The 26267-nt window shown below is 36.2% G+C and overlaps 1 protein-coding gene across 6 annotated transcripts in view; it reads right to left on the bottom strand.

Annotated features, from left to right (window-relative positions):
- Positions 1-26267, bottom strand: part of Fat1 (FAT atypical cadherin 1) — a 124402-nt gene that overhangs the window by 20301 nt on the left and 77834 nt on the right. For all 6 annotated transcript variants that reach the window (XM_071610472.1, XM_027927076.2, XM_071610476.1 and 3 more), the window contains exons 5-16: positions 25160-25483; positions 24580-24790; positions 22351-22490; positions 17523-17798; positions 17182-17392; positions 8109-12176; positions 7499-7695; positions 4449-4602; positions 3223-3456; positions 2154-2543; positions 389-603; positions 116-253 (exon numbers count right to left, since the gene is read on the bottom strand). In XM_071610472.1, coding sequence (XP_071466573.1) covers positions 116-253; positions 389-603; positions 2154-2543; positions 3223-3456; positions 4449-4602; positions 7499-7695; positions 8109-12176; positions 17182-17392; positions 17523-17798; positions 22351-22490; positions 24580-24790; positions 25160-25483 — 6558 coding nt within the window. The remainder of the gene's footprint in view (positions 1-115; positions 254-388; positions 604-2153; positions 2544-3222; positions 3457-4448; positions 4603-7498; positions 7696-8108; positions 12177-17181; positions 17393-17522; positions 17799-22350; positions 22491-24579; positions 24791-25159; positions 25484-26267) is intronic.

Genomic DNA, 26267 nt, shown 5'->3' with positions numbered 1-26267 from the left:
AAGTTGGTTCTAACTTTTGGTACTTCACATTATGTCCAGCAGATAGGAATACAAGGCACTTCTATTTTTTGATTTGGTATTTAGTAAACAATTTAAATCCAACTTTTTCACTTACTGTTTCTCGGTCTAGAAGTTTAGTCACTTTCACTTCTCCCTTAACAGGGTCAATGGTAAATGGGCTTCCTTGATTGCCTTCTATAATTGAGTAGTGGATGTGGCTATTGGAAGGTCCATCAGCATCATCAGCCATAACCTAGAAAATATCACACTCTGCTTTAGGAAGACAGTTAAGGAAGGGACAGTGGTCTACAAAAACTAGACTGATTTAACTAAAAATTCTTGTAAAGACCCAGAAGAAGAAAACTGTAAGGGGGAAAAAAATACTCACTGTGATTACAGACTGCTCAAGAACAGCATCTTCACTGATCACTGTGGTATAGGTGTCTTGGCTGAACACGGGCGTGTTGTCATTGATATCTGTCACATTAATGTTCACAGTGGCCATGTCACTTAACGAAGGTGTGCCTCCATCAGTGGCTTCTATAGTCAGGTAGTATTCATGGGAGCTTTCATAATCCAGATTCTCAATGATAAATATGGCTCCTGCATTTAAAAAAAAAATCAAAATTACTCGCAAATCTTTATAACGCTACCACTTTAATGAGCTACTTCCCGAGTCCTTTTTGAATCCTTTCATTTTGAGATAGGGTCTGAAGAAGTTACCTAGACTGGTTCTGAATTTGCAATCCTTCTGCCTCAGTCTCCTGAGCAGCTGGGATTATAGGCATGTGTCATCATGCCTGGCTGTGTTTTCTAATTTCTTAATTCAAATATTAAAAATCAGGAATTTGCCCAACCCTGAAGCCTTATTTCTCCCAATTATTTTCCCAGCCATTAAAATATCCCTACTATAAGAATGATTATCTCTTGTATCTCAAACCAAGAGATCACAACAGACTTTATTTTAATAAACAAAAGAAAACTCTAAAAAATTCCATGCTGTGCTTTTAGGTTTTTTTTCCTTCTCATTCTTTTTAAAAGACTTATTCATCCTTTTCATTAGGAAAGAATCTCCACATAACCTTCTACTTATATTTTATCATTAAAAATCCATTTTTTGATCTAAAAATTCCTGTGACACCTTTCATTGTCAGTTCATTATTGTCTATTCTACTTAAAAAGTGACAGGGACAAAAGAACCCTAAAACAACGATTTTATGATATGTACTAAAATATCTGTCTAAATAACATAATTACACACCTATTCGTTATCTGAAGTAGTCACATACAATTAAATATACAAACTTTTTATTTCTTTATTTTATAATTGCATTGAGGTCCCTCCCCACCTTTTTTATTGGTGTATTATATCTACATGTAATGGTGGGATTTGTTGTTACATATTTGTACATGTACACAGTTTAACAATATAATTTGGCCAACATCATTTTTCCAGCTATCTGGGTCCCTTCCCTCTACTGTACTGATCTCCTTTCAGCTTTCAAGGATACCCTACAAAAAAGAGCAACTTCTTAAAGGGTTCTAAGACTGACAGCTACTTCAGATAACAGGCTAATAAGATGACATCAGTGTTTACACAGTAGGATTAATAATACTTCCGACTTTTGACCTTGTTGGCAGTCTTTTGGTATGATCCAAAGTATGTCCACTATTACATAACTAGCATAATGAAGAAATCAACTTAATGAATTATCAGACACCTACCATAGAAACTAAATCTGAAAGGTCAAAGCTATGGTTTTACTTGGGAAGCTACTTCACCTGTGTTGAATACAGGGGATAAAAGGAGTAATTATACAAGGTCCTCTACTATCAGCCATTCTTACCTTTAACTAATGTGTGACATTTTACTTCATCACTAAGCTATTAGAATTTTAATTTTCTCTTCTGATTTGCTTGTAGTTTACAATGATATACCAGAAATATATTTTATTAAGTAGAGCTACAGTCTGAAGTCTAAATCTTAACCACTCTCACACTTTAAAAAAAATAACAAAAGGAAAACTTGAGCTCCATCTTTTCTGAACATCTACTGACTACAGGTGACCCGTCACTCTATGCAGTTCAGTGCCTAGCAAATTTAGCCTTTTTGGTGAAGTAAAGAACTTCTTCTCATTTACATGGTAAATTACCTGTTTTAGAATCTATGCTGAATTTCCCATGTTCATTTCCACTTATTATTGAGTAGGTGATTTCTGCATTTGCTTCAATATCCCGACTTGCTGCATAAACTTGAAGAACTTCTGTTCCAATTAGAATGTCCTCAGACACTGTGGCACCATATTCACGGTATTCAAACACAGGTGGGTTATCATTTATATCTAAAACTGATACAACAACAGTGCCAGTAGCTGTCAACCTCCTTGGCAAACCTTGGTCTACAGCTTTCAAACTAAGGGTATATACTGCCTGTAGTTCTCTATCCAAAGGCTTTTCTAATTGAATGATTCCAGATAATTCATTAATGGAGAACTGCCCATCAGCAGAGTCAATCAGTGAGTAGGAAATCTTTCGATTCAAACCTGTGAAGATATGAAATTATGTTTAATTGATATTAATAATTTTAAAAATAGTAAAATGCTTTATTACTTAAAAAATTTATGAAAGTGATCGAGAAAAAGTAAACTGAATTACCAATTTACAAGTAACAATTTACTGAGTGTACTATTTTAAAAAGACATCATTTATTATTTAGCGTTAAAGACAAAGAAATTATTTGAAAAGTATTTTTTTGTTTTCTTCTAATTCTTCAGTATTAGACTAAAGAAGTTATTCTTTACTATCAAAATGCTATGAATATATATTTTAGTCCTACTGTCTCCACAAAAAATTTTAAAAGATTTATAAACTATGATAATACATCTTTTGCTTGTTCTATCTTTATGACACCAACAGTGTATTAACAAAACAACACTTCTCTAATTAATTCAATTAGACATGAAGATCAATTCTTGAAGTCACTAACAAGAATGTTAGTAACCCTATAGATACATCTTATAGCAGTAAGTTTACTGGGCATAATTTTAAGGCTTCAAATATTCATTAAAAGTGAATTTATTATTCTGAAGATGTCATTTTATGACAATGAGGAGCTACTCCACATGTATGAGGTAAGATGAGGCTGCATTTGGAATGTGTTTAACACAGTGGCTCCTAAGCCCTCAGTGCAGTCTGAAGGCAGAGCAATCTTCCAGAGGATACCTGCATCTGCATCTGTGGCTTGCACTCTGGTCAACAGTGTTCCAGGCTCTGTGTTTTCAAACACAGTAATGGTATAAGGATCAGCAGTGAATTCAGGGGCGTTATCATTCACATCTTCTAACGTAAGCACAACAGTGGCTTGACAGAATCTTCCCCCTCCATCTGTGGCCTTGACTAGCAGATTATAAACTGCTTGCTCCTCCCGATCAAGGGGGGCTAATGTTTTCAGTTCACCTAAAAACAAACAGAAATAAATGGAATCACTTGAAATTTAATTGTGAACTGCAGCTATACATCCTACTTCTCTTCTCTTACTAAATATGAATAACAGCTTTTCTCTGGAGAACAATTTTATCAATAACAGACTCAACAGCTGGATGAGCACACAAGTTCCAGGTTTTCGACCCTATACTAGTCATAGAATATGAGGCCAAAGACTCTTATGCTACACACAATCCCCAAAGTAAAACAGCTAATTAACCAAATTTGAACCTTTTATTGATTAAAAAATTAAGGCTCATATGTCCATAATCTGTTCTTGAGAAAATAAAAAAGCTTAAAGGAAACCTATTACGTTATCACAATTTCTTTCTTTCTTTTTTTTAGTACCACAGATTGAACCCAGGAGCACTTGTCCACTGAGCCACATTCTCAGTCCTATTTTGTATTTTATTAAGAGACAGGGTCTCATTGAGTTGCTTAGCACCTCACTTTTGCTGAGGCTGGCTCTGAACTTGTGATCCTCCTGTCTCAGCCTCCCGAGGTGCTGGAATTACAGGTGTGCACCACCATACCCAGCACATTATTGCAACTTTAACAAAATACAAACTATAAAGATGAATAAAACAATATGGATCATTTTAATTATGGAAAATGTTAAATTATAAATTCATGGTCACAAATTTTTTAAATGTGCTTTATAAATAAAACAAATGAAGCAGGAAATTTGACGTATACTTTGAGTTGTTTTTTTTTTTAATTATATAAACAGTTTTTAAGTTTTAAATTGTTAGCTCAAGGTAAGTGATATTGCTGCTCTTTTTTTTTTTTTTCCATCTTACCCCGAATTTGGCACATTAAATTGCTATTTAGATTTCCAAAAGATGTCAACTCCAAGCAGCAGGGTAAATTTGAAAAGGACAAATACTGTATGTAAACTAAATCACCCAACACACAAGATTTTGTAAGAGTATACAATGAAACTTGTCCCAAACTCTCATCATTACCTGTGTCTGGATTTAGTTTGAATTTTTCTGCCCCTGAACCAAACAACGTGTAAGTAATTTCAGCATTGGAACGGATATCTGCATCTGTAGCAGAGACCTGCATGATCAATTTCCCAGGAAGAGCGTCCTCAGGAATGGTGTCTGAATAAAGAGTCTACAAAGATTTTAAACAACATTGTTAGAATGAGGAAATTAAAAGTCAGCAGTGATTATTAAGAGAATAACGAAAAAGAAATTATTTCATTTTGGCCATAGAAAACATGGAAAATGACTAAAGTTCAGATTCAAAGAGCTTTTAAAACTATTTTTCTTTAAAAAACACATGTAAAATGAGGGAGAAACTAAGAGTTACCAATATCATGTCCCTGAAAGAGTCTGACCTAACATTTTAACAACAGAATAGAAAACAGTAAGTTGTTAAGGCAGTTTCACATTTAAATTCTTATAAAGAAACGTAAGTAGTGTTCCATATTTATCTAAAAAGTAGAGAGAATACGTATTACACCGTATATACTTATTTCCAAGTACAGGAATTTATTGTGTGTGCAAGTGTTCGTTAACATAACCAAATGATTGTATTTGGGAGAGAAGTGATCCTTGTGTTATGGGAGAAAACAAAATTTTCCCCAAAGCCACAGACAGGATACCTGCTCCTCTTTCTTCATACCTACTTAACCTTCAAACACAGTAAACAGCTGTTTCCTGTTCCAATTATTAAGGAATACATGCAATAAACAAAAACATAAGAGGAACAGATTAAGATTTGTTGAATATACTTTCTGAATAAGTTTATATATATATATATATATATGTGTGTGTGTGTGTGTGTGTGTAGACAGATATATTTTTAATGCTGGGGATCCAAACCTGGGCCTTGGACATGCTAGGCAAGCACCCTAACACTAAGCTATACCCCTCCAGGCCCTTAGGTGAGCTATATTTTATGACTCATGAAACAGGATATTTTGCAATACTATTTAATTCAAATGGTTTAGTGTCCTAATTTTATTATTCCCAAAGAAGTTACAGTATTACATTCAAATAATGTGAAAGTCCTAGAAAACAAAATACATTTAATTTCCATAAAGGGGAGACATGTGCATAACCCCATCCCATATTCTCACCTAAAAGTACAAAAAGGAATAGGAATTAACTCCTCATCCTTCAGGAGTCCCACCTCCCCAAAAATGAATTTCCAGCATCTCTTTGCCTGAGATCAGCTCTGTTGTTCTCTGCAGCAGCAACACCTCTCCGCTTACTCAATCTGCAGCATTCTCAAGTGGCTCTGTCCCTGTTCACATTCACTGTCCCCTCTACCAGTCTTCTCTTATCCTGTCACACTCTTCTTCCTTCCATTACTCTTAACCCTCTGCACTGGTCAAAGCTATTTCTTCATTAATGCACACCATGTGACCTTTAGTCAGGTAAGTGTCCACTTACATCATGATACAGAGACTGCTATTTCCCAAGTCACTCGCAGAACTGATATGGTCTGTTTCACATCTCGGCCATCTATTCCAGCTACATTATACCTTTGCTTACCCCCCTTCCTCCTCAAAATTCTCTCACCCCCTTGACTGCACTGCATCAGTCTGACTCTTCCTTCCATCTCTGCTTCCTTTGCAAGTAACTCATCTCTTCTCCCTGACCACCTTTTTGTTGGTATCCCTCAAATGAACTCAATGATCAGCTTCCAAAAACAACTGCCAGGTATATCTATCTTTCTCTAATATCCATCCTGAATCTCACCATCTCTAAATGTCTAAAAATCACATCCAATTAAAAGTCCCATTGCCTGAAATTAAACAAATCTGAAATGGAACGTGACAGGCTTCCGCTAAGACAGATGTCCCCTCCAGGCTTACCTCTGCCACCACCTTGTTCTTTCTCCAAATACCCTTGGCAGTAAATGTTCAAGTCCTGACACAACATTCCTGTCACATTCAGGCAGGGACTGAATGCTACCACTTTTTTAATGTGGCGCCTTCAGAACTTTCATTGTTCTGCCACCTCTGCCTGTTCTATGGGTTTTCATTCTTCCTTACCCAAATTATAGCCATACCACAACCAAACTGAACTTCTTTAAGGAACTCTTGGTTCATATCATCCCTATCTTATCCTCCATACATTACTTAATCCAGTTTGACCTTCTCCCCCCTTCCCAGGGATTTAACACTTCTGGCAAAATCAGCGAATATTCCCCCACCTCCATTCCCTCCTCACACACCACCTTTCCACTCCTCCCGATCATCCTATCCCTACCTCCTGAAAGGTGAGCCCTGAACAGCTTTACCTCATCTCCCCGCTCCAGCGACCACTTCTGCTTGAGTCCTACTACTCTTATAGTAAACTTGGAGGGGGAACAGCTCTTCTCTCAAATAGATATATATGGTTACTAGGGATTGAGCCCAGGGGGACTTAACTACTGAGCCACATCTCAATCCCCAACCCCTTTTATATTTTTGGTTTTAGACAGGGTTTCACTAAGTTGTTTAGGGTCTTGCTAATTTGCTGAGGCTAACTTTGAACTCAAGATCCTCCTGCCTCAGCCTCCAGAGCTGCTGGGATTACAGGCATGTACTACCACACCCGGCTCTGGTTATGTTGTTCTCCCATTAAATAGTGAACGCCACAGGTGTAGGAGCCTCTTCCCTAACCTCTTAAGTTTTTCTACTGTGTAGAAAAGCAAGTGCTCCAAAATGATCTGCTAAAGCAAAACTGAGCTTTGTAGAAGAGCTGGTCAAATGTTTTCACCAAAACAACCTTATTCTCAAATTAAAGAATCCTTTTTATGAAAGTTGACAGAGTATTTTTAGAGTTAGACAAAACTGTAATCCTGTCCATAATTTAAGAACAAAGTTTTTGAGCAACTGACCATTCCACAAAATAGTTCTGAAGCTTTTCCAAGTCTTCTATCATTGGACACCTCTGCTTTAACAGTGATTATAATATAAAACACAACTAAATTACAACAGAGAGGTCAACGGCAGTCCTATTAAAAGGATTAAGAAATTTGAATTCTAATATTCAAACTTAAAAGAGAAGCCTACCTTTTCACAAACTGGACTGTTGTCATTTGCATCAAGAACCTTCACTTCAACAATAGCCTTTGATGAGAAGGTCCCATCAGTTGCTGTGATGGTCAGAAGATAATTGTCCTTTTTTTCCCTATCTAGAGGTTTCTTCACATAGACCTTCCACTCATTCTGTATATTTTCAACAGCAAACTGTCCCAAAGCATCCCCTCCTATTAAATCAATGAAGGAAGATGACAGTCAAATTTGTTGAATTAAAGACAGAAATAAGTAACAGGGAAAATAAATCATACAAAAGATGTATACAGTTTAAAAGGATTAAGAATTCTAAAAATAATTAATATAAATTTGGCAAACTTCAACTTTTTACCCCCAAAAAACAGCATTAAAATATGTACTTAAACATAGCATTAAGCCAAATAAAATTTACGCTCAACAGAATGAGCATGAAAATCAGTCTAAGGAAACAGCTGTACTTAGGTAAAGAACCTGAACTGCACTTAACAGATGTGACTTAGCTACTTATTAACTAAAACTATCCCTTTAACTCCCTATTTCCCTAAAATACATATACAATATACTTTTAATACACTTTAAATTAAACCAATTGGTTTGAAATCTTTACCTGTTATAAAATATGTAACTTGTCTGTTAATCTCTTCAGAGTCAGCATCTGTGGTACTTAAGATGGCAATTACACCACCTGGTGGATCGTCTTCACTCACAGTCCCTTTATAAATCTCTGCTGTGAATCGTGGTGGACTGTCATTGACATCTGTGACAGTAACGTCCACGATGGCCGTGGAGGACAGCTGAACCTTTTCGCCATAATCTGATGCAACCACTTTAATCTGATAATTGTCTTTCTCCTCATGGTCCAGTGCCTTTAGAGTTGTAATCCAGCCTGTTTCCATATTAATGGCAAAAGATTCGATGATGTCTACACTTTGTGACTGATCGAGACTGTATATAACTTGACCATTGGCTCCTGAATCTAGGTCAGATGCCCTAATCTGGATGACTCTACTTCCCCCTGGTAGGTTTTCAACAACAAATGCCTCATATGGATTTGACTCCAAGACTGGGCTGTTATCATTTGTATCTTTCACTTGGATACTAACATCTACTGAAGCCACCAGTTCATAATCATCACGAGTACATCTGGCAAGTATGGAAAACTGATACCACTTAGTTGTCTCATGATCTAGACTCTTCTCCAATTTTAGTCTCCCACTTTGCCTGTCAATCACAAAGAACTCATCTCTATTACTTTCGGGAGTATTCCCTTTGATTAGGCTGTAAAGAACAGTGCCACTGTGCTCTGCTTGGATGAGATCTATTTCTGTTCCAATAGGCATATCTTCTGAAACTGTATAGGTATAAAAGGGTTCTGAAAATTTTGGAAGCTGTGTTTCTGGGGGAAGTATCTTAACGTAGACAGGAACAACAGATTCTTTTGATGGAGACCCATTATCCACAGCTCTAACAAAGAAAGTGAAGAACTCGTTTTCTAAGCCAATTAAGCTCTCCTTTGTGGTAATTATGCCAGACAGTTTGTTAATTTCCAAATTCTCCTTAACACTTTCAGAATCTGCTTCAATGGCATAGGTGACATCAGCATTGGATCCCTCATCAGCATCACTTGCAAAAACTTTAATGACTGACGTTCCTTTTGCAGCATTGGATCCGATGTTCACTTCGTATTTGGTTGCCCGAAACTGGGGTGCATTATCATTATCATCTGTAAGGATAACATTAATTGTGCAGAAAGCAACTTTTCCTCCAGCATCCTTTGCCATTAAACGTACTGGGATCACTTTCTCTGCTGGGGTCTCTCGATCAAGTTTTTCCAAAGTAAATATCTGTCCTCTCTCATTTGTGTAAAATCTGTCTTTGGCAAAGTCATTTACAATGTGGTAAGTAATGAGACCGTAAATACCAGAATCCCTATCGGTTGCCTTAACCTCAATCACCAGTGTATGTAAGGGAGCATTTTCAGCAAGTTCCACTTCATATTCATTCTGAAGAAAAACAGGACTGTGCAAATTGCCTCCAATTACAGTTATATGAACCTGAGCTGAACTTCTAAACACACCATCAGAAACAGAAATGTTGAGACTGTAAAATGGCTTCAAGGTGTGCCGGCGCAGATTTGAGAGTGTGATAATCCCCGTTTTACTGTCAATGACAAAATGTTTATGATCATTGCCAGACAGAATGGAATATTCCAACTTGTCTATGTCTGAACTGTCTGCATCATAGGCCTTCACACACATCACAAAATGCCCATGAGCGGCATGCTCACTAATTTTGGCTTCATAAATTTGTTGGTCAAAGAGTGGAGGATTATCATTGAGGTCAGTGACATCCACCATGACAATCACATCACTGCTCAGTTGGGGCATACCACTATCAACAGCCCTTACAAAAATCTTGTGCTGGTGGAACTGTTCATAATCTAAAGTTCTGATTAGTGAGATGAGACCAGTGCTGCTATCTATGTGAAAATGATCATGACTCTTGCTGTGATTTCCAAACATCTGGTATGAAATTCCTCTGTTTGGTTCTGAGTCAGAATCTGTAGCTCTAACCTGAACGACAGATGTTCCAATCACAGATGCCTCAGACAGAGTTGCAGCATAAGACTGCTGAACAAACACAGGAGGGTTATCATTGATGTCTTCCACTATTATGTCAACAAACACTTCGGCATGAGCACCAGTCAAAGAATCAGTTGCTTGTATGCTCAGTTTATATGCTGGGTGGGACTCAAAATCCAGAGGGGCTATGACATTTATAACCCCAGTATTGAAGTTAATGGTAAACTGGCTAAAAGGATCTCCATCTGTGATGCTATAGAACACTTTTAAACCTTCTGGACTGTTGGCTTGTATGTGGACAACTGGGCTGTGCATCTGGATATTCTCTGGAATCTCTGCACTGTAGAAAGGTTTTTCAAACACAGGCATGGCTTTATTCATAACAGTGATTGGGACTATAACTTCGGCTGAGAAAGCTGGGTTTCCTCCATCTTTTGCAACCACTGTGACAAGATATTCTTTATTTAAGGTGTCAAGTTCAAATTGCTTCTTCAATGAAATTTCACCTGAGGGTCCAATTTGAAAGTGGTCATGGTGTTCCTTAAGGTAGTAGTGCACTTCCCCATTTCTGCCACTATCTCTGTCTACAGCAGTGACATAGCGAATGACATGGCCTACCTCAGTATCCACTTTAACTACAGCATAATAGGGAAGGTTGACAAACACTGGTGCATTGTCATTTTGGTCTTCTACAGTGACTTTCACGACAACATGGGCCACTGCTGAAGGCTTATGTTCTTCTGTCACTTCTACAACCACATCAAATGCCTCCTGCTGTTCACGATCAAATGGTATACCAGTGGTGGACAGCACTCCTGAAGTGCGGCTGATCTTAAATCTGCGGTCTGGGTTGAGGATGTGATAAAACAGAGGTTCGTTGATAGGATTCCCAATAGCAGTAATGACGGCTAATGTTTTGGCTTCCGTGGAGTTCTCTTTCACGACTGCAGAATAGAAGTCTTGGGTAAACTTGAGCTGACTTTCTTTGCTTTCTTTCACGTTAATTTTCACAGAGGTAAAGCTGGCAAATCTGCCATCAGAAGCTCGAATGGTTAACTCATAGCGGCTTCTTAACTGAGTTGTGTTTTGTACAGTTATAGTGCCAGTCTTGTAGTCCATCATAAACTTGTCCCCAATGTTGCCTTCAGTGATGGAGTATATTAACTGTGAGAACGCACTGGAATCAGCATCGGTAGCATTTACTGTGGTGACTTTTACTCCTCTGTATGTTGGCAACAGAAGAGATGCTTCGTACAATGATTTGGAGAAAACAGGAGGGCAGTCATTAATGTCAATTACGTGTATGGTGACATTAGCTGCATATTCAGCAAATAAACGTGGTGTGCCCATGTCATGCACTTGTACAGTAAAGTGAAAAACACTTGTTTCTTCATAGTCCAGGCTTTGTACTGTATGAATAGCACCAGTGCTAGAATCAACAGCAAAATATTTGTGCACAGACGGCTCAACAATGTGATAAACAAGCAAGGAATTTGATTCTTTATCAGCATCAGTTGCTCGGATCACTAGTGGGATATTCGTGTCTGTCAGGACTACACTGTTGAGGGAAGCTGATTCACTGATAAGTCCTGAGTATTCTGTCTGCATAAAAACTGGCGAGTTGTCATTCTCGTCTAGTAGATGCACTAAAACAGTTGTATTAGTGGACAAACCAGCCATGTTGGTTCCCTGGACTGTCAATGTATAAATGGGCAAAGTTTCAAAATCCAGGGCTTTCTGAGTGATGATACTTCCAGAATGTGGATTAATATCAAAAGCATCACCTATATTTCCATCTTTTATTTCATATATCACTGATGACTGACTATGGGCTATAACTAGTCCAACAAAACTCCCAATGCTGGTAATTTCACTAATTTCAACAGAGTATTCTTTTGATGTAAACTTAGGAGCAGCATTGTCAGCAATCGTGACAAAGATATGCACAGAAGTCATTTCACTCATTGGTGGACTGCCTTTATCTGTAGCTTTCACCATTAAATCATATTCCACTTGGTTACTTCGATCTAATTCTTTGGCAGTTTTTATAGAGCCCAAGATGGGATCAATCATAAAAGAATTTCCAATATTTCCTGAAAGAGGGAAAAAAATACATGTTAGAGGATATGAGACATAATAGTAGTAGCTGGACAAAGAGAAACAAAAATATCTTAAAATGATATTTTGAAATTAAGCAGAAATGCAGAGGACATTAATATTTGAATGGAACCATCAACTGTTTCCTGTTTCATTTTAATCCATCTAAAATAAGGCATGTTTTTCAGAAATTTGACTACAAGAAACAGAAGAAATATCATTTTGTACCTAAAGCCAAAACTCATTCTGTTGTCTGAACTGGAAATATGTTTTGGAAAGACATGGTTGTCTCTCCATAAAGCATCTGAGTTAATGATTTTCCAATAGTTCCTCAAAAGCCTTCTGGAATATATTTGCATTTGCAAATTCATAGTGATCTAATTAATTATGAAAAGGAAGATTTCAATTCACTGGGAGAATTTACATTAAGATTCAAGAGAGCTGTCCATTATTTTCAATATTTGGTGTACTGAGGATTCCAACAATAGTTCCTTCATAACCTTTTTCAGCCCAATTTATCTTCTAGTCAGTAGTTCTCAAGTAGGGGCAATTTTGTTCCCAAGGACACATCTGGCAATGTCTGGAGATACTTCTGGTTTTCCCAACTTAGAGGGAGAAAGCGTTACTAGCATCTGGTGGTAGAGAACAGGGATGCTGCTAAACATCTTACCATGCGTAGGACAGACCCCCAAGACAAAAATTTTCTGGTCTAAAATGTCAATAGTGCTGCAGCTGACAAATAAACTAGTAGGACACATTGTTTTGCTTAATTTTCTTTAAACCTTTCCAGGCTATGCTATATATATTTAGCTATAACCTCAACTCCAAAAAAAATCCCATAATTGTGTGTCTTTTCAAGAAACCAGCAATTCCTGTAGCTTTTTTGCATAGATCAAGGTAGTATGAGAGTATTTAGGATAGATCCATCTGTAAGCCTTCCATCCCTTTTGGTTTCATAAACAAATATGCAGAATTTATAGTACTAAACTTATTTTTCCCCCAAAGAACTATTATGCTTCCCCAAAACAAGCTACTTAATTGTGTTCTTAAATTAATTTTCCTCTAGGTTTGCAATCAGTATGGTACTTTATAGACTAGAACTGCTTAGAGTGATGTGCAAACCAGGGAATTAGTCCAGCACTTCTTTCTCCACATAATTAACAGTAAACACTTCCTCTACAGTCTTCATTTCCTTCCTTTAATACGTTTTCCAAAAATCCATGACAATTTTTTGAGGCCAGACCCAGCCTGGTTTTCATTAAGTCTCCCTGGCTCTGTGTCCAGACCCCAAGGCGGTCCCTCAGTCTGCAACAGGGAGGAAGCCAGGGTTTTTCTAGAACCTGCAGCTCTGGACTGAACTCTGGCCTAAGGATGGAGTCCTGCAGCTTCTGCCAGGCTGCTCAGACACTAATATCCGGACTGTCTCTATTTAAATGAGCCAATGATCCCAGGTTCTCTCTCAATGATTTTTAGGCAGTCATTAGAACTCAGGGATGCTTTTCTCATTCTATCCCGTACATCATCTTTATCTTTCAAAACTGTGACAGACTGGCCTGGCAAGACATGGGATACCATGGTAACCCTTGGCAGCTATCTTCTCCACCCCCCAAAATTTATATTCGCCCATTGACATATATTTCTCTTTTCTTTTTTTTAAGCATTCTTTTTTTTTAACCCTTATATTACTCATTTACTTTTATGTGGTGCTGAAGATCAAACCCAGTGCCTCACACGTGCTAGGTGAGCACTCTACCACTGAGCCACAACCCCAGCCCCATATTTCTCTTATTTTCTATAGTGAAATTTTATTTTGCCAGAAAAGCTTCAAATAGGCAAGGCTTCAACTGAAGGAATTAACATTCTCTCAGGCCTTTGAATTTGGTGTGTCCTTTCCTAGAACCGCCTTCCCTAGCTGTTTCTCCATCTTCTCCATTCATTTTTTTACTCATTCATTTAGGTTTTACCTGAACGGCCCTGCTTAGAGAGTGTGGTGGTGAGGCCTTCCTTGACCTCCCTATTCAGTATAGAGATTTCTGTTATTTACCTGTTTTTGTTGTTGTTGTTTTTTACAATATATATGACAACCTTGCTCTTTACCAACCATAGGAAATTTAGAAACATACTTCATCATCTGGAGTAGCTTGAGTTTTAAAAAAGGTAGCTCTGAACTTGTCACTGATACCAAGAAGGTTCAACAGAAACCTAGCCAGTGATTTAATATATGGATCTTTCTTTCTCTCTCTCTCTCACACATAGAGAGAGGCAGAAAGCATCAGATATACAGAAGGGAAAGCAATGTATTTTTGTGCAAAAACAACAAGGGCTATTGACTGGTGTATAACTAACAGTTACATCTGCCCACACTGAAATATACATACGGTTTTTACGAACCAATCAGAAAGGCAGTGAGCGGCAAAAGTTGAGGTCTTAGTAATTTACTTTAGCTGAAATATTTTAACTTTATATTGTTCTCTGTATTTAAACAGGGAAATCATCTGAACAAACACACCCATTTTTGGTTTTTAGCTACCACTATAGTTTAATGTATCTCCCCCACAGAGAAAGTAAGAAAGATGTGCAGGAGAATCTTGTTTCTTCTTGTGATTGACACACTGCAGATGTTCATTCAGTAAAGGCCTAATCAAAGTAAGGCAACCTTTACCAAACTTCACTGTAATTACATTTAACATGACCTTGGAGAAAAAAACAATTCAAATCAATAAATGTATTTACTGAATGTATTTCCAGGTGTCATAACAATAGTAGGAATGTTCCAATAATCTACTTTTAAAAATAACCTAAAAAGAAGAAAATACCACATGGCTCAGAGTATGGCACTGATGTGTCTCTAGTGCATAGCCCAACTGATACTGAAAATATCTTTTAATTAAATTCCTTTTCCCCTAAAGACTCCTAATCAGACTAAACCTTTTGCTCAATAAATTGCTGCTAATTAAACATACAGTGTTATGGATGGAATTTATAACTAGTCTTTTGAACTTTATTAAATGTAATCTGACACAAATTAGGAAGCAGCTGATTATGGATAAACTGATAAATAAAAGGCAGTAAGAACATTTTATAGTTCATACCATACCAAAAGATGTACATACAAACAATTCTACTGCATTTTCCTGGTAATGGTTTCCTAAGAAAAAATTGTTTAGCATAACTTTACCAAAACTATAAAAACATATTAAAAGCTCTAATACCATATTAGAATAGCCCATTGGTACTATCTATTCTTTGAGGGCAGATAAGAGTTCCATTCTTAGAATACCAAATTACTAATCCCATCAGTCATTACAAGCATTTGAAGAATGCACATGCCTTGACTCAGACACCAACAATCATATTTTAACCACCCAGTTGTTGAAAATTATGTGAAAGCTAAGGGAAAGTTTAACATTTTCTCCTACATAAACCCAGCCAGTTTGTCTATGACAAAATTACTTTATTGAAATGCTCAGGCATGCACAAATGGAATGTACTGTTTTTCTAACTGCTAAATTTTTGAACCAGTGGAAAAATACTTGTATTCAAGTCACTAACTATACTACAATGCATCTCAACACTGCAATCACAGACAGTATGTAAAATCATATTTGTGAATAATAAACTCAATTCAGTTATTTTATGGGAAACATATGAAATTTCAAATATGTAAAGAAATAAGAATAGTTTAAGCACATAAAGTAGAAAAGTAAGTATTGTGTAAAAATTATTCTCCATTTACTCAGATTTTTATTTTATGATCTATAGATAATCTAAACACTATGGAATCTAATGTATAGGAGAGACCACACCTAAGTAGATAGAGCTCTGCACTTAATAACAACAGAAATCAAGGAAAGCAGAAGATTTCAATTCTCTAAAACCATTATGAATATTAGAATGAAAGAAACAATATTTCTTGTACTAACAATGGCACTGAGGAAGGTGGAAAAAAAAATCAAACCACTTTCTCAATATTTCATCATTTACTCAAGAGTATTTGGCATGAGGAAGGAAAGTCTCAAAGCAATGAAATTTCTAACTGTGCAATCACATGCTCTAGAGCAGAAATCTTTTAGAACACATATGTCCATTTGTGGGCCAATGGTAACCTGTTATCTATCAAGCACAAGCACAAATGCTATGACTATGGCACCTGGCACATAAAATAAACTCAATCAGTCCATGGAACAAATAAATGAACGAATGAGTGAATGGCAGCATAAAACAGAAGAGAGAACAAAAACATTTCACATTACCATGACTATTTCTTGATGATCCTCCTTGTTATTACCAGCAAGTCCCTACAGGCTCTTGCCTGATTATACTCAGAAACACCCAGGCACACAGTTCCAGTTGGCCTTCCTGGCCCTGGATCACTCAGGCCCATCATCTCAGCCTTTTCAACATTTCTTCTAGTCTCAGACCCCACTCTGGCCTAGTGCAACAACCCAATTTCGCTCATGAAACAATTTTTAAAGAAACATGGGGGTTTACGATAGTGGAGGGGAGCTAACTCAGAAGGAAGATGATAGGTAGAAGATACTTTTTTTTGAGAATGGGACAAATCAGCACTCTATCATGGACACTTAGGCTCTGCACAAAAGAAAATACTCTCTGACTAAAAAGTAAAATGTTACATTACTAGGCCAGTATTCCTAAGTGTCTCATAATTAACCAATATTTTGGAGGAAAATGATTGTTCACTTACAATTATCTCAGAAATACTGAAATTAGTCAAAGAGAGTTTTCTTTTCTGCAGGACTTCTCAGAGTCTTGAATTATGCTAATACTGTGACTCTCTAAGAATACTGGGTCCCAAACTTATTAGGATTCAATCTCTTAAAAAAGAAGGAAAGAAAGAAAAATCTCCATTCCTAACATGTAAAATGGTACCTAAAGACCAATTCAAGCAATTTTTACAGATATACATAGAAACGCTTCAATATCTAGAACTAATTTTAGAAAAGAAAATATGCTTTAACAAATTGAATGGTCCAAAAATACCTGATTCAATTGAGTATAGCACTTCAGCATTTTTCCCTTTGTCTTTGTCCAGAGCTGTAACCTGCAAAACGACTGAGCCCACAGCTGCCGACTCATAAACCCGCCCTTCATAGGAGGAACTGGTGAACCACGGGGCATGGTCATTTGTGTCACTGACATTAATGACAATCCTTGCAAAGTTGCGTTTTACAGGAACATCTTGATCCCGTACCTAAAAAGAAAATACATTATCAATCCTGTTTGGGTTTTCTTTCTCACGCATTAAAAAAATCTCTGTCATTCTCAAACACATGAAACCTTTAAGGAGCCACATGCAGGCCGAAGAACAAGTAGATGCCTACCATGACTGTAAGAACATGCTGGTGAATGGCTTCATGATCCAGTTTTTCAGATGTACAGAGAGAGCCAGTTGCAGGATCAAGACGAAATTTCTTGAGACTCAATGGGTCTATACTACTCTGCAGAGTATAGATTAGTTTATTTTTCTCATCCTTATCCACAGCACTGATTTGCAAAATTTCTGTTTCTGGCACTGTATCTTCAGGAATAACAACTTCATATTTTGATGTAGAAAACTGGGGACGATGGTCATTTGTATCTATTACTTTGATGAATACCTATAATAAATGACAAAAACGGCTCACAAAATATTCCTAATAATTGTTTTAACATTTAAATAATCTAGACATATATATCACATGTACATTGAAAAAAGCTGTTATTTTAGCAAAATGTAATGTAAATATGAGAAAAGGAACAAAAATCTAGAATCAAAAATATCCTTAAAATTTCTCACTGATATATTACTTATTTAAAATATGAGTAAGATAATAAAACCTTCCTAAATTCTTGAATCTGACTTTGGAGACACAATGAATACTCATAATTAACATTTCTTTATGAAATATAGACTTAATACCTCTTAGGTGTCCACACAGAAAACCTTTGTAGATTACTCATGGAAAGAAATCAGACAATTTACTTTGCCAGGATTTATATAAGACTTACTTCCTATATTACATTTGAATATGTAACTACTAATCTACTGAGGGGAGTGATAGATGATTTTTCTATTTCTCCTTCTCATTTGAGACTCCAAATTCCTGTTAAGATTTTAAATATTAGAGAAAAAAATTATAAATGTTTTTAGAGCAGGGGATGGGGATCAGTCATAGAGTACCTGCTTAGCATGCATAAGGCTCTGAGTGCTCTGGGTTTGATCCCTAACACAACCAAAAAAGAAAAAGAAAATGTTTTTAGGTTTTCTTTTAAGACCTATATATGTAAGTAGAAAGGTGTTTATTTCCTAAAATCAGTTTAAACAGATTGAAATAAAACTGTTAAGTATGTCAACATCAAACAAAAGTTTCAGAGGAGAAAAAAGAGCCAATGTCAAAAAACTCAGTTCTAAGGTAAATTTTAAAATGACAAAAAATTTTACCTGGAGAGTAAAATGACTACTTTTCAGAATGGAAAGATATATATGGATAAGGCACAGTATCAGCCTTATCAGCACCAATCACAAAAGATAGTTTATGAACAAGAAATCTAAGCTTCATTGACTCCTTCAGAACAAAAGGGTTTGCTAGTCCAAGTGGCCAAAAGATCAAAGTCCTAGCACAGGTAAAACCATTAACCACACTAATGAAGGCATATGAACAGAGACCTTTTCATAGGTCCACAGCAGTGTTCTAACAGAACTCTACACCATCAATGACAGGTTTTTAACACTAAATTGTACATTTACGTTAAAAACAATTAAAACAAAACTGCAAACACCTCATTCATAAATGTCAAAGATGAACCAAAGGCATGACTAAGGCAATTTTTTATTTTTTTTGGTATCAGGGATTGGACCCAGGGCACTTAACCACTGAGCCATATCCCCAGCCCTTTTTTGTATTTTATTTAGAGACAGGGTCTCGCTGAGTTGCTTAGGGCCTCCTTAAATTGCTGAAACTGACTTTGTATCTGGATCCTTCTCCCACAGCCTCCTAAGCTGCTAGGATTCCAGGCCTGTGCCAACATGCCCAGCTATTAAGGTAATTTCTACAGATCAAATCAGAACATACCTATTTCTGCAAGGAACTTAATATTTTTTTTTAACCATGGAGTAGGTATTGGGCAGAGATGTTTAATCCTGCTCCAAAATCAATTAATCACTATTAAACAGAAAGAGCTGGAAGTTAAAAAACTTGGTCTTAATAAGGTTGCTGAACACATTTATTAGGCACTTATGTGCTCAGCATTTGCCCACACAGAACTGAGGGTGTAAGATAAGTGTACGGTAGTAGTTCCTGCCCTCATAAAGTTTTCTAACTCACTGGACAATGTCTTGCACTATGAAATTTAACTATGTCTCATATATTATCACCTAAAAAATAAGAGTCTTGAGACCGGCTGGGACATCCCCAAAACTCATAAGAATGGAGTAAAATTTTGCTTGAGTAGGTTTTAGGTTGGTAGGTAAATGTGTACCAGGAAGAGCTTGGTCAAAGACATGAAGGTAAGAGGTGAGACTGGGACCAAACATACAGTGCCTTGACTCCTGAGCTGAGGCTACAGGACTACATATCCTGTGTGCTCTGAACCTACTTTTCAGAGCAAATCTACCTTCACCTCCTCTGCTCAGTCGGGTAGACCCTTCGAGTAGCAGGAAGCACAAGATGAACTGAAAGAAAAGAGAATCGAGGTAGGAAGGTAAATCAAGTACTAGGGGTAGGGTGACTGACAAGAGCCTGCACCAGTTCTGACAGGCAGCAATACTCTTAAGTACTTCCTGGGTGGTAGGTTTTAAGATCTTTAAGAGCAAAGACTCTTATGTGGCATCTTACTTAATCCTTATAAAAAATTAAGGATGGTTAACCCTATACCCATTTTTCAGACGAGAAAATGCAAGTAGAGAGGATTAGAGATTGTCCATGGATAAAAGCAAGATGTAGGGATGAGACTAAAACCAAGAGGCTTGCTCTGGAGTATGCAATGCTCACGATCAAGAGAAACTGAAAGAAAGCATGAAAGCAAAGCTGTTTTGAGGGAGAGAGGGAAGGAGGGAGGGAGGAAAGAAAAAAGGTTGGCTGAATTTGGAAAGTTACCTGGCAAGACAAAGACAAAAAAGATAAAGCAAAATGACTCAAATTAATGCTGGTCAGCATCCTAAGCAGAAACTTGGCAGGACAGGAAAGCAAGGAGAGTTGTTTCAGCACAACACTGACATCGACACTGCCCAATTTCAGTTCCTACTTTGCTGAGGATGCACCATGTGTGAAGGACAATGCCCTCTTTAATGTTCTCCTAAGCCTACGTAAATCTGGCATCCGCTGCTACTGACCTAAATGCAAAAACCTGCTCTGTTGGTTCTTGAGTTTACTTACAAACCCACATGTCTCTTGCTGTGTTGTGTGGCTTATCAGAACTGTTCCAAACTTCTGTGTTCCTCTTCCTGTAGTATCTGCTGCTCTGCTGTCTCCCAGATTAGTATCTCTCTGTTCTCAGTCCCAGACTAGAAACCTAAACCTAATTACTTATTGTTCCCTTTGTCCCACACCATGACAGGTCAACCTAGACTATGTAACCATTCTCTTCCATTCTGACTATGTTTCCTTGCTAGCAATTCATTAGATTATCATTAAAGACTCTCTGAAAATGACTCTAAATGAAATTACAGACGTATATGAAGCACTGGAATTAAGAAGAGAAAATCAGAATATATCTCCTTAGTGTTATAAGGATTTTAGTTAATAAACACACAATATTCCATTCTAAGCATTCAATTGTACTAACTAAATATACAATTTGGGGGAAGATATAAATTGTCAATTATTGGCATATATAACAAGTGATCTACAGCTTATTAAGTTTCTCTTAATAGATTTCCAGTTAATCATGTAAACTGGACCACACAGAGTTCTATTTGTTAAACTTCTGAACTCAGAATTACTCTGCTAGATTTACTACTATTTTTGATTCTCACTTTCAGGCTCTGAAGTTTTAACTTCAGGGGTTTACTTATAAAGAGAGAAAACTGATTCTTCTTGCCTGTAGAATGAGAACAGTCACAAAATCATAACTTTAATACTGTGAATCAACTTTTACATGGAAATCTCAAAATGACCCCCCAAAGCATGTAGTATAGCAAACAAAAATAATTTTACATAAATTCAAAAGCACAACTATTTGGAGAAAGGAATAAACTATTTTCACAACTGGCTTTAAATATTTAAATACCTATTAATTAATTGAAATACATGAGATGAGGATTATTCTGTAGTGCAACTAAATGATTTGGCAGGTTAAGATGTAAAATACTCTAAAGATAGGAAACTGGAATCCAGAAGCATTCTGTTAACGTCTTCCTTTTTAAGAATATATACATCATACAGAAGCCTTGTATATGATTTCCACCATCCTATTGTGAACTCTAAGGCAGGAGGAGTCTTGCCTATTATTACCCATTATTCAGCTTATAAAACAGTACCTGTCACATACCAAGTGTTCAACAAGTATTTGTTAAACGAATGAAACACCACAATGATTATTCATCCAAGAATGTTCTTTTTGTAAATCTCCCACAACTCATAATGAGAATCCAAGAAAATTCCTAAGAAAATTTAACTTAATTTGTAGGCATTTAACATTTAGCAATCTGGTCATCTCTTAATCAACAGATGGGAGCAAATAATGGAGTTAAAGGGATTCTTAGAATTCTCAGAATAATTTAATCAGTAATTTTTACACAACTCCAGTTATTAGCCAAGGGGGAGGGAAAGTAATTTAAAAAGACTAATTAATCACTTTAATCTGCTTTCATGAAAATGACTTGTACACTTCATCCACTATAGCGATATACTCTGTGTTAATATAGTTCAGACATGAATATAAAATTAAGGGAATTTTGATGCCATACAACTGGGTAGTTCAGTTTTAACTCTTCTGTAAAATTCTTTGAACTGCTTAATCACATGCAAAACCCAAATTGGGACTGCTGTTAATTTTCTTTCTCTAAATAAAAATTCTTGGTGAGTTTGTGCATAAACTGCATCACTATACTAATTTCTGACTCTGGAACCTCAAAAGGCAAAATTGGCTGCTCATACTGTTTGTGGGCCCTGAAATTAAAACAGTATTTCAACGCTCCTCTGACAAACACATCATTAGTAATTCACTTACCTGAGTAAGGATAGTGGTCGTTCCATCTGTAGCCTCAACTGTCAGGTTATAGTTTGATTTTTGTTCTGCATCAAGAGGTTTGGCAACAATGATGGTTCCAGTCCCCTTGTCCACATCAAAGTGACTATCATAGTTGCCACCTAGTTTAAATTAGGACAAAGAGAAGAGTTGAAACAAATCATCACAGAGTGAAAATCCGTTGTTTTTGGGGTTTTTTTGTGTGTGGCATTCTAATACTAAATATCAGTTAAAAAAAAAAAAAAAAGAAGACTCTGAACATAATGATCAAAGTGATTCCAAGGAGCAAGTATTTTGAAAGCAAGAAAAGACTGACCAATTAGAAAGATAATGCTTTTAAGGCAAAACTGAACCCTAATTGTCAAGGAAGCCATGAATTTAGAGGAAAAGAGAAAGCAACTTCAAAAACAGAAAAATTGCTAATGTTGCCATTAAATCAATTTCAATTTGTTTTTCAGAGGTTTGAATATTTACTTAATTTATTTCAGTGACTAAATGAACACATCACTAGTCATTTAATAGTTTAAATATTTTTTAAAAATTGTGATATTTTAAACCTACTGACAATAAAACAATCATTCCAAACAAACGTTAACCCTGAAAAAATAGTGATAGTTAACTCTAATCAGACATAAATAGCTATTTGAAAATAAATTGTTCCCATTGTTATCAAAATCAGAGCTTAATCAAACAAAATTTTCTGTCCTACTAATACTACCCCAATACATCCCAATTGTATTCTAAGTAAAACTCTTCTTAAATCCATTGTACTTTAAGTATTTAAATTGATGAGATGAAAATAAAGGTTTATGGTCCTGGTGAATTTCTACTACTATATCTAACCAAAAAGCAAAACAACATACACACATATGAGGTCTTAAGTGAAACCTAAGGATCTAGGGATGATTAAAAGATGACATGTTTGCAACTGGAATGCATGACTATGTGCACACTATGAAAAGAAACAGTAATGAAAAATAACCATTGGAAATAAAAATGTTCTCAGAAAAATTAATGCTTTTATTTTAGATCTCATAATCTGAAGCAAATTATGTGATCTCAGCAGATACCTTCTGCTGTACAGTTCGGGTCACAAGTCATCTGAAAGATGTAAAAAACTTCTCTAGCAAGTGTATCTCCTGGCACAGCCAAAAGAAGCAAGCAAGCATGGAAAGCAAGCAAAGAACAAGAAGAACAATCATCAAACCAGTTCCATACACAGTGAGTATTGAACAGTAAAGTCAGATACTGCACCAACTGCATCCTGCTAATCTGAAAATGTGGCATAAATTCAGAGAAAGTAAACAAACTATTTTAATTATAGTTAACCATGAAAATAATTTTTTCTTTGAAACTAATAATTTCAGAGGTGTGGTCAATTAACTATTCCAACAGATGCCCCAAATCAGGGAAAATAATCCAACGGTGTAGTGTGAATTTGAAGAGGACAACCTGTATGTACCACATGTACCCTGTGATCCTTGCAACCTATGCCCCACCAGCTCCAATGTTCTGAAAAAGTATTTGGAGGTAATATAGCTAAGGGGTTGAAGACAGAATAGGAATGGGAAGTGCCAACTAGAGATAAATTCCATCACATACTTTTGGTCTTAAATAGGCTTGTAATTAAAATAGTGTGGAAAAAAAAACAGAATGAAAAGATCTTAGATGTCAAAGTCTAATGTGTACTTTTAAAAAGTTATGCTGAATAGGGTATTATATTCTATGTGGGAACTAAATGAAATGACAAAAAAAAAAAAAAAGGAATTGGCTTAACATGTAAAATTTTATAAAAGGATTAATTAATCTAACATGCCCTATCTACTACTAAAAATAAGGAAAAAAAACCTAAAAGGCCTAAAATAAAACTATAGCTGGCACTATAATTTTTAAGTTATACAAATCAAAATTTGTTAGCATATATATTCAAACATGGGCATGTGACAGTCACCTAAGCAGCTACTTCAAATGTTCTAATCATATTTACTAAAAATAATGTGTTATATGTTTTATGTGTGTATGATACATAATTAAAACATTCAGTTTTCTCTGTAACTCCCTGATCCAGTGATTAGTTTAAAGCAAATTCTCTACCCACAGATCTTATTCTCATTTTAAATTATGAGATGTATGCAAAATTCAGAAAACCATGTGCAAGTTTCTCCTCAGTGTAACCTATAAAGGACACTGAAAAGGACAAGCAATGCTTACCAATTATATCAAACCAAAGGGGTGTGCCAGCAGGCTCAACAGATATTACTCCAATCATATGAGCAACTGGATCACTTTCCATTACAGTAAAGGTAAAAAATGATTCTTCAAATGAAATTGGCTCCAGAGATGGTTTGGGTTTGGAGATCCATTCAATATGAAGTCTAGTGGTTGATGACTTTTGAGGGCGACCATTATCAACTGCCTTAATCTATAAAATAAGAACAGAGGATAAAAACAGCAAATCGTAAGATACATTCTAAAACAGAATGGTTTCTGAAACTGAGCCACTTTCAAACATTTCATATTTGTATCTGAATATGCCATGTATTTAACGCTTGAAGAAAAGAGCAACTACTTCTTGACCACACTCAACATCAATAATAGGCAACTGGAGTCAAAGTTGGAAAGTAAAAAAAATAAAACAAACAAAAAAATAAACCTATACTTCTCAAATATTACAAAGAATTGCCTAATTATTAGGCTCACAAACACTGAAGCTATTTGCCAAAATAAGAGACAAGGTTTATAGTCAAAGCACTTAAGAAATTCAGAGACTATGTTCTGAGACTGAACTCACTGAAAGAATGTCATATTCTCCAGCTGCAGAGAACTTTTTGGATGAAACCACTCCAGTTTTTGGCTCAATAAAAAATTTGCCATTATCATTTCCATCCTCGATGCTATAGGAGATTTCTGCGTTGGGACCTTCATCTTTGTCTGTAGCTACAACGCGATACAGAGGCTCTCGTTTGGAGTTTCTTTCTGGTTTTTCCCGCTCTGGGAGTCTGATCTTGTAGAACTTCTGCAGGAACTGAGGCTTGTTGTCATTTTCATCAAGGATCTTCACAATTACTCTTGCAATGGTTGATCTAGGGGGAGTACCATTGTCGGTCACAGTAACCTGTTTTTTAAAGGTAATAGATCAACAAGCATTTTTAAGATATACAAAAAGTAAACACCGTCTTCCTAACGAGAATCACCATTTATATAAACTTCTACAGGTCACATAACAATATGGCCCATACATCTCTTCCCATTCTGACAAAAACACTGTAAGGAGGTAAGGGCAACTTTTCCTAATTGTAGAGAAAGGGACAGGCGTAGCTGGGCAATGGCTGAGAAAGAGATGCTACTTCTTACTGTCTCCTTGAACTACTGTAGCTCTAAAAGGTGACTTTACCAAAATGTTAAGCAACCAAAAATTTAATATTTTTAGGTCATGAAAGGGATACATAAAGATTCTGCTTGAAATATTTAGAGTCCTCCTTAAAAAGTATTCTGTCCACTTAAATATAAATTATCCATAATACTGCATTAAAACACTGTCATTTTTAAGCTTCATCCATAAAATATGCTGAAGCATCATTTTAAAGTCTATGCTAAGTATTACACATTTAAATACTAGTAATCATTATTTTATTTTGTTTGGCTGTTTTCTTATACAGAAGTCTTTAATGCTTAGGAAGGTGGACATAAACATTTACATTTAATACCAATTTAATGTTTTCAGTAATAGCAGTGTAAAGTAAGTTCCATTTTAAGTAAATTACCCACAAATTAAATTTAGGGATAAAGATCAGAGATTCTTGAGGCCTGTACTGGTAACTGTTTCTACATGCATGAGTCAATTTCACCCTTAAAAGTTCATGTTTATGGTAGTACATACCTTAATTATTCTCCCCTCG

This window comes from Marmota flaviventris, chromosome 3 (genome assembly GCF_047511675.1).
Source record: "Marmota flaviventris isolate mMarFla1 chromosome 3, mMarFla1.hap1, whole genome shotgun sequence".
Classification (NCBI taxonomy): domain Eukaryota; kingdom Metazoa; phylum Chordata; class Mammalia; order Rodentia; family Sciuridae; genus Marmota; species Marmota flaviventris.
Note: the sequence above shows the minus strand (reverse complement) of the source record. Positions and strands in the feature narration are given on the sequence as shown.